Source organism: Merops nubicus, unplaced genomic scaffold (assembly GCF_000691845.1).
Source record: "Merops nubicus isolate BGI_N331 unplaced genomic scaffold, ASM69184v1 scaffold12812, whole genome shotgun sequence".
Taxonomy (NCBI): domain Eukaryota; kingdom Metazoa; phylum Chordata; class Aves; order Coraciiformes; family Meropidae; genus Merops; species Merops nubicus.
In genome coordinates this window covers 1-10,120 of record NW_008595669.1, presented here as the reverse complement: position 1 = coordinate 10,120, position 10,120 = coordinate 1, and the positions used below count along the sequence as shown (strand labels likewise).

The following is a 10,120-nucleotide window of genomic DNA, read 5'->3' as shown; positions in this document are numbered from 1 at the left end:
AAAAAGACCAAGTTTTACCTTTCAGGGGTGAATGCCTTAACTACTAGACTATAGGACCACATATTCTTTTTTGAGCCATGTGTGGGGTTTTGGTTGTTCTCCCAGAAAAGGGAGCATCTACAGAAGGAGGTTATTGAGAATTGGAAGCAGGAAATTATTTCCTGATAAAGTGCTTCTGGTGTTTAGTAGAACGGGCTTTTAGTTTTGGGGTTTCTCTCTCTCTCTTCAGTCGCTTTGCTGGATATCAATGAAAATACTGAACTTGGTAACAAGGAGGGGTGATAACTGGTAATGTGTGGGCTAGGTGGACAAGGAATTGCTTTGGGTAAAAACTGTATTCTTAAAAACCGTTCTTGCACTTTGTGACTTAATTAGTATTTTCTTTTGCTAATTTGAAGACGATAATAAAACATTGCTTAAAAAGAAGTGAATGAGTCTATCGTTTCACAGTGCTCTCATAAGGAAGAGGCAGCTCAGTGGGTATAGAGCCAGGTATCAAACAGTAAGGAAATGCTTCCAGGGGACAGCAGAAGCTTATCATAGAATCATAGAATCACTAAAGTTGGAAAAGACCTCTAAGATCAAGTCCAACCATCAACCCAACACTACTATGTCTGCTAAACCTGCCCTGAGTAACCTTAAAGCACCGTCCCTTCCTACTCACCCTCCACACCCCATGGCTAAGTCTCCACTCTGCTTTCATTCACACTACATTGGGCTGTGCCTAAAGCAAGCTGGATTTTACACAGTTCATGGGACAAGAAGTCCAGAGAGCAGGACTGTCATCTGCGAATCTGAGACCACTGTGTCACCAGCCCAGGTGAAAGGGAAATTCCCATGGGCCCACGAGCTGCGTCAGGGCAGGACCAGTGCCCATCAGTCACCCATGGGACTGCCTGCCCCTGTCCTGACAGCCAAGCAAGCCACGTGGGGCACCTCTACTAGTGCAGCCCCATGAGTCTTCCGCTGAGCTGTTCTCTGCCCCCACCTGCATGCAGTGCTGCAGACTAACAGCATGGTAGTGGAGCTGCCGATGCCACCTTTACGCGGTGGCCCGAAACAACAGGTACAGGCTGAAGCATTTGTGTTTATCTAGAATGTGTGGATAAGACACAGATGGGATTACCCAGGTTGCAGCAGCAAGCTGCCTTCACCTCAGACATCTTCTGATGTCTTTTCAGAAACGTGAGGGGACTGGCAGGATGCTTATTTGTTCAGCCATTGTTCAAACCAAAAAACAAGCAACCTACTAATTCCAAACTGCCTTTTAAAAAGGAATTGTTCAAATTACTCTTTTCTCAAAGCCTAAATATGCTTTCAATAGTCACTTTTAGTGGTCACTTTTCAAGTATATTCTTTCATGGCTAATCACTAAAAATAAAACTCATGTACTCCTTTGCAGGATAGGCAATCTCAGAGAGACCTTCTGAGATGTGTTTAATGTCCATTCAGCTGCATGCATGAGTTAGAATTTCTAATATTCATTTGGAGAAAAAAAATTTTCTTCTCACAAGATATTAGTGTCACACCAGTACAAGCATTCAGTATTTTTATTGCCTCATGCACTGAGCTTTTTGCAATCAGAATACAGTGTAAAATGATTATCAGTAAAGGATAAGAGTATAATGAAATGAGATTTAACATATTTCATAGTATTAGGCTTGTAAATCTTTATTTTTAAACTTTGAAAACTGTTTTTTTCCAACCCACTTAAATACAGGAAAGCTAAAACACAATCCTAACTTGATAAAAAACAGGCTGTCATTCAAAAAGTTCCATTCTAAGTAAACCAGTGGAATAGCAGTGTAACCAACTATGCTACCTATATATCAAATTTTTCTTCACAGATATTGTGCCCATGTTCTTCATAATCTTCTCTAGTCACTACCATATCTTCAAAGTCATCATTTTCTGAAATGAGCTTCCCACCTTCCCAAGAATAAGTAATAGGGCTGAAAAATGAACAAAGGTACTGTTACTCATCTGTAAGTTCATTTAAAATAGAAGTGTGCAGTGATTATTTCCCAGACTTTTATTAGTTGTACTTATTTAAAATTATGTTTTTGATTGCTAAATCAAACTATGCAGCTCCAGACAAGTTACAAGACCAAGTTTGAAATTTTAGCACAGCCAACTGACTTTGCTTTTTATGAAAGCCAACTGCCTCTCTGGAGGCAGATGTAAAGAGGGCATGACATGGAGATGTCTTTGTATTTACTTTGCACAGATAGTGATTCCTTAATAATATTTTAAAACACTCTTCAGTAATACCTTAAAAAAAGTGAAGGCTTTTTTTGTACTTTCAAGACATGCTTCTTTTGTCACAACTGTATGCTCTCTCTCCAAAGATGTTATCCCTCCCAAATCCCTATATTAATTAAGACATAGCAGCATTCAGATGCTGAAAATTCTTCTAAGTCAAAAAACTAAACTCCAATCCTGCATAATTATGTATAGACTTAATGACAACACGGTCTTATTTACCCATTTACAATAAAAAGACTGATCCTGAAAACACTTACTTATATGCTTAACTTTAATCGACAAAGCACAGGGCAAGCAGGTGGTCTCTAATTTATCTCGTTTGTCTGAAAATACAGATTTAAATAATTCTTGTACAATTTCGGTTCACTTAAAGTTTAAATTAACCCCATTACTCAATCTAACTTTTTAATCAGCAAAAGAAAACCGACTTTACAGTTTGTTCTGCTAGAAGGACAAATTTTGTTCAGAATAGTTTAGAACTTACTTTTCAGGAAGAACAACAGAAACATCATAATCAGTCGGAGTAAGACATCGAACTTCAGAATAAACCCGATCTCTGAAGCCTGGGAAAAGGGTGTTTCCCCCAGTCAGCACTATGTTCTTAAAGAAATGAGGCTGCATTTCTGTAAAATAAATAACTAAATCTGTAGAGATTGAATATATATTTAAAGATTGACCTTTTTTTCCCCAGTTCTGTTATGAATTGGAAGAGAAAAAATATGCATAGAAGAATTTTATGATCATCTAATGATCACATCAGTTAAATAGTTTTATTGAGAAATACAAGAAAGTGATCGATGACCCTCTGTTCTTTGTGAGTTTTAGAATGTGGCTTTGATAACTAATGTTTTCTTATATTACCTATTAAATTTCATGTCTGCCAACACAATTCCGCTTTCAAATGGAACTTAAAATATAAGATTTTTAAAAGTACAAAATAATCACCTGAATGCTGACATCTTTACATGGTATCATAAAACCTATGAAAGTCTTTCTCATAGTCACATTAATTACATGTACATAACCTACAAAATGAAGCTTTAGTGTTACTTCTGACAAAGAGCAGTCAGAAAGGTTTTATGCTTTGATGCTTAAATTACTGAGTTTGGTCAGCTTTGTTTTTCTCTTATTCCAGGGAAGAAGGAAATTTTAAAACACAACCAAAACTAATTTCAAGTATATTCCATCATCAGTATCAAAACCAGCTAGGTAATTTTAGAAAAGGATGTTAAGAAGAATTAAGTCTACACCAATTAACTGAAACAAGACTTAATGAATCACCACAAAACTGCCTAAGAGAGAACCCTCTAGACAATCAGTTCTGGAGTATAAAACACACACCAGAAGACTGAATGAGCTCAGAACAACTTTGTAACTGGCATATTGAGAGTACCAGGTTCTTAAGGCATTTTCAATGCTTATAAAAACCCCTCAAAATCCAAAACAAAACAAAGAAACAAAAAAAAACCCAAACCAACACTCCCCCCCCGAACAATTCTCTAAATACTTTTAGGTTATACCTTCAGGTAAATTCTGAATAGAATAAACAATGGCTTCAGGAATTCCCATCTCCTGGATACCAATATCCGAAGGATGGAAAAGTATTTCTGGAACTGCAAACCTTTCATTTGCTAGACGAAGTATTTGTTCACCAGTCTTGTATTTTCCACTTAACACCATCTCTTCCCTTGGCTAAATTAAAAGAAAATAACATTAGCCACTGCTTAAGAAAACAAATAACATCCTAGAGCATTCAGCTAATCTTTACCATGTACTGCAGAGATAGGCAGTATATTCTACATTAAGTTGTATTATCAACAAATATTTTAAGAATTATATGTACTCTCATATTAGATATGAAGAGACTTTGCTCATATTAAGTGCAGTTTTCTCTGAAGCAAAATAAAATAGGTGTGCACAAGACTGGCCTTAAAATATTTGGATTGCTTTCGAAACAGGCAAACTCAGTAAATTAGACAAAATGGTTGACTCATCTTCATTGCTATGAATACTCTTCTGTAATATGACTTAGAAGCTTCTACCTATGGGATATTTGAATGAAATTCAGAGACTCACAAACAAGTATCAAAACAAACATTTTCCAACTTAACTTATAAAAACTAACCAATAATAATTATATGGATAAGTTGTATGACGAGCACAAACATAGAAAGCTGTAACTATTACATAATAGAAAATAAAAAGCTGTGATAGCAAAATAGTATTTAATTTTCATCTCAGCTGCCTAAGGAAAACTTTACTAATTAATGCATAGCACGGGTAGAAGTGACAATGCAGCATTAGAAAAAAAAGAAAGTCTTTTTAACCTCTGTATTAGACTTGTGCAAGGGAACAGCCCAAAACATACTTCAAAACACACAGTATCATTACCTTACAAAATCCTTTTTTAATTGTGCTGAAGTCTGGCAAAACATAATCTACCATTACAGTATTTTCTTCTCCTTTCAATCTGAAAGAGAATAATATAAAATACAGCAGAATAAAGAACAAGTTCTAAATACCAACTATTTTATACGGACAAGCCTTCCTCCGACTTACCCAGAAAATTTTCGGATTATAGGGTTTTTTGTTTGTACAAATAGATAACTCAGAAGCACCATTGTATACGTACTTGGCAATGTCCATGTCCTTGTAAAAGTCTTGAGAAACATAACACACATCTTCTTTCACTTGATTAATTACATGCGTTTCATCCATAACATGTAGCTGCCTGTGAAAAACAAAACCAGAGAAGTTTGAGAATCATTAGTTCTTAGCATTGCCTGTCCCGTTCTCCACTGGAGATGAGCAACCATAGTTTCCAAAGCACAGCTATTGTCTCAATATCTAAAACTTGTATTAAATCTACAAAGCATTCCTGACCTACTGGAGTTCAGTATTTTCCTGTTTCACAGTTCAATAAACCAAAACATTTACCTGCATTTACTCAATGTCTTCATAGCAAGTATAGCCATAATCCTGCAACTAGCTCTACTAGCAAAGACCTTTACCTAGATTAAGTTCAGAACTAAAGGATCCTAATGAAAAGCTGATCCTATTGAATTTTATTTGTGGTATTGATAGAATCAGTTTGTAAACTGACTGATGGTCTACTGAGACATCCCAGAAAATACATTAAGGAGTTGTAAAATTATGAACACACAGGTAACCTCAGCAACTTCCAATGTGCTGGCATTTTAAAACCCAACAGCCTAAATCGTCAAAGAGCTTAAACTCATCTGGCAACTAGCAGATTACAACAGACAAAAATTCCCTTCTCCTTTATACAGCATTCAATCTAGAATTCACAGAACCAGTAAGAATATCTCCATAAACTTCTAGCTCATTTCATACCAGGTCTCAAGATGATGATCTGCATGCTTTACCTGTAAGAGATTATCTCCTTTAGATGGTTGGTTAAGAGTTTTCCTCCAACATTAATCCTACAGAAAAGGAGCAACACAAGAAATTCTGTCATTATTAACTTCAGACATAGCAAACAGTTCTAGAAAATACACACTACGATTTACCTAATGATTGCCTCTTTCTTCTTTTTACTCCTGCAATAAGGTACAATGTGTGTAAAGGAGTATCCACTATCCACAATGATACAACACAGCTCAGATGGATTATCCCGGAAATACCTGTGCGCGCTAAGAGCTCCAGCTGAAATACAGAAAATTTCATCCCATTTTTATATGAATATACACTTTTAGAATTTGCACTGATTGTGTAATGATCAAGGTGTACTTGCTTCGTATTTTAAATGCCTTTGACAGACTTCCAAGACCTCAATACGTAATACTACAGCAAATACATGAATTCATTTTGACAATGGATATGTTTCATATATGCCTCTATTCTTTTTCATTAATTCTACTCCATGTTGTTTCCCCTCCTAAAGTCCAAGCAGACTGATCACACCACAATTTATCAAACCTGTCTAAAGGAGTATACTTTGTCCAGCTGCCTCTCAGAAGGGTTGTGATGTTACACATTCCCCGTAAGATAACAATACTTTAATGATTGCAATGCTACGTTTAATGATTGCAATGCTACATTTAATTTGCTAATACAAATGAAACTAAATGAAAAAAACCCACACCCTCTCCAGAGAAGGAAAGCTATCAAAGACTTCCTGTAAATTTTTGGTAGAACTTTTCAAAGGCAATCCTGTTTCCAAATCCATCTGTTATCTGTCATCCTGATTCTCCTCAAATTTCCTTTAATTACAAACCATGACAATCTAATGAAATTTGTGTAAGAGTATGGGTGGATTTTCTAATAAAATAATGCTTAATCCAGTTAGAGCACATCCAGAAGTGTATTACTAAGAGCCAGGAAGAAAATGAAGTAGTTTCTTTACTATATATATATGCATGTCTGTGCATATGCATACATGTATGCATGCTTACTGATTGATTTATTTACAATATTAACCTTTAAAATACATAAATATGAACTAGGAGGAGACTGACTCACCATTTACTCTAAGAACTGCTTGAAATTGATATTCTTCAAACAGAATTTCATTCATGGATTCTTGTATGGAACTGAAGTTAAAATAAGGTTCAGTAATAATAATATTTGTGTCTACAAAATCCACCTATGAAAAAAAAACATTGTAATTACATAAAACTTAGAAATTAATACTCCATTTCTATATGTTGCAGCAGTTGAAATATGTAAATTTGAGGGCATGATTACCACTTGCCATATCTGCTTGTAGAACGCTAGGCTTAGAAAGCTTTAGTTTTTTTTCAAGACTTCAGGAACAGTGATACAACTTTATCAATTAATGAGGAAAAACATCATAGAACCTCCGTAAGTATTCTGTTCCTGTTACCATCCTTACAAATCACAGTCGAACATTTTAAAGAGAGACCCATAAAGGAACACTGCAATACTAACGTAAGGTACCTTACGCGAATCCTGTCAACTACAGAAAAGATGAAGTGTCTTCAACAGTTCAGCAATTGCACCACGGAATTACTTAACTAATAACCAAAGATGAAGTCCCACACTCCTTTAAAAGGAGTTAAAACCAAATTCTCCTCGAAACTATGACTAGTTCCAAAACCAGACTGAAAGCTAAGCATCAAAAGCCAGCACTGTATATTGGTATGTATGGAGACTATGCAATTTTGAGGCATTACTTTCATTTTCCATACCACTCTGCCTCCTAGGTGTTACAAAAAAAAACAACTTTCAAGGCATTGAGCATTTTTATAAAAAGAAAAAATAAAATGGAAGCCTTACTACACTTTTTGTGCTAAATCCAGTTCTGTGATAAATAAGAAAAATCAAGTATCAGACATGTCTGTTTTATACATTCAACTTACTCATAGGTAGAAAATGGCTAGCCAAAGATGGTTACTTAATGTGTAAGTCTTTTGGCTTAAATCGCTCCTTTACATCAACAGTTTCTTGATCTCTAAACCACATTGTATCTGTCTATTATTAAGTTACTTCAGCTACTACATTGATGTGAATTACTTAACATATGTGAACAGTATGAATACACACAACACTTTAAAAGTTACATGTTTTCAAAGTTTCTACACCAGAGCTCAAAGTAAAAATTTTCTCCAGTTTGCAAAAAAATAAATCCCTGTAATTTCTAATTGAAGACACTTTCAAAGAGAACAGTACCTCACCAGTTCTATTGAATACTTGATGTACTTATATTAATTCTATTAGTTAGTATTTAACCTACACAAAATCTGTAATTAAAAAAAAAGGCTCTTACTTGATACATTTCTTTTCCAAAAAGATAATCCCAAACTTGCCTCTGGACATCCCAGTTTACCAAATAACCCTGTAGGAATTTAGAAAAAAAACCAACACTATTTGGAAAATAAAATCATGTTTAAAAATATAAGAACTAAAAAAAAAAAAAAAGTCACGTTATTGATAGACTGGTAATATAAAGACGTTTCAGAGTAAAAATGTCTAAATTCACATTCCTATGCTAAGGAGTAAATGTTACATAAGATACAGAATTTTACAAATATTCATCATCAATACATTAATTACCACACTACAAGAACAATGTAAACTCTGTTTCCTATATACATTATCCTCTTTGACAGAAGCCTGTCAGTCTGAGCTCAGTGCCAGGGGAACTTTTGGAGCAGATCGTCTTGAGTGCCATCACACAGCATGGACCTAAACCCCAGCATGGGTTTATGAAAGCTTGACTACCGTGACCTCCTTTGATGACAAGATGACCAACTTAAGGGATGAAGGAAAGGCCAGGGATGTCATTTACCTGGACTTTAGTAAAGCCTTTGACACCTTTCCCAGAGCATTCTCCTGGAGACACTGGCTGCTCACGGCTAGGGCGGGTGGATTCTTCGCTGGGTAAAAATCTGGCTGGATGGCCAGTGGTGGTGAATGGAATTAAATTCAGTTGGTGACCGGTCACAAGCAGAGTTCCCCAGGGCTCAGTACCGGGGCAGCTGCTGTTTAATATCTTTATCAGGGATCTGGGCAAAGGGATTGAATGCACCCTCAGTAAGTTTGCAGATAACACCACGTTGGGTCCGGGTGTTGATCTGCTTGAGGGTAGAAAGGCTCTACAGAGGGATATCAATGGGCTGAGGCCAACGGTGTAAAGTTCAGCAAGGCCAAGTGCCAGGTCCTGCACTTGGGTCACAACAACCCCAAGCAATACCAGAGGCTTGGGGAAGAACGGCTGGAAAGCTGCCTGGCAGAAAAGGACCTGGGGTTCTAGTTGGTAGGCAGCTGAATATGAGCACGCTGTATGCCCAGGTGGCCAAGGCCAACAACATCCTGGCTTGTATCAGAAACAGTGTGGCCAGCAGGACTTGGGAAGTGATTGTAACTCTGTACTTGTACCTCAAATACTGTTCAGTTTTGGGCCCCTCACTACACAAAAGAGATCAAGGTGCTGTAGTCTGTCCAAAGAATGACAATGAAGCTTGTGAAGTGTTTGCAGAATATGAGGAGCAGCTGAGAGAACTGGGGTTGTTCAGCCTGGAGAAAAGGAGGCTGAGGGGAGACCTCATCACTCTCTACAAGTATCTGAAAGGACCCTGTAGAAAAGTGGGTGTCAGATATCTCTTCCTAAGTAACAACTGATATGACAAGAGGAAACTGCCTCAAATTGCAGCAGGAGAGGTTTAGATTGACTATTAGGGAAAATTTATTCTCAGGAAGGATTATCAAGCCCTGGAACAGGCTGCTCAGGAAAGTGGTTGAGTCGCCATCCCTGGAGGTACTTAAGACCTCCTGTAAATATAAATGCCTGTAAATGTGGCACATAGGGACACGGCTCAGGGGTGGACTTGGCAGTGTTTGGTTAATTAAGGTACTTGATCATAAGGGTCTTTTCCAACCTAAATGATTTTATGATTCTAAACTTCACAGTGCTGAATTTGATTCCTGTATGACACTGCATACAACCCTGCAGTTAGGGCATGTCGTATGAAAAATACTCCTTAAAACACCAATTTACATTCGGTTATAACATTAAACTCAGGCTATCATACTTACTTTCTGAAAAGGGAGAATATAAAAAAGACCAGAAGGATCTTTAATTTCATCCAGTTGATTTGCCGTAAAGGTTTTCAAGCGTGCAGTCTTTGATCTGAACTGACAGTTGGGAATAACACTGGAAAAGATTGGAAGTTTCATATTCATCATCATATGAGACACATTAATTGTCTTTACACTACTGTTATAAAAATATGCTTTCAGTAGTATTTTTCCTGCTGTATTTCAGTTTTAATCTGTTTACTTGAGCCAGTTACGAGGCAAATCTTTCATTTCTGGCACTTGCGGTGCAGATGAGGCACCTTTTGGAAAAACAAAACTCAAACCCAGCCCCTCC

At 36.8% G+C, this 10,120-nt stretch overlaps 1 protein-coding gene across 1 annotated transcript; it reads right to left on the bottom strand.

The window, feature by feature from the left end:
- Positions 1 to 1,515: 1,515 nt before the first annotated feature.
- ACTR6 (ARP6 actin-related protein 6 homolog (yeast)) lies at positions 1,516 to 9,901 on the bottom strand (the record flags this gene model as incomplete). The annotated part of the gene is made up of 10 exons (XM_008936140.1): positions 1,516 to 1,952; positions 2,750 to 2,888; positions 3,786 to 3,957; positions 4,657 to 4,735; positions 4,898 to 4,996; positions 5,652 to 5,708; positions 5,796 to 5,931; positions 6,748 to 6,871; positions 8,015 to 8,083; positions 9,784 to 9,901. Coding segments are annotated over 10 exons (1,123 nt in total), but the record flags the coding sequence as incomplete, so codon positions are not given.
- Between the last annotated feature and the right edge of the window lie 219 nt (positions 9,902 to 10,120).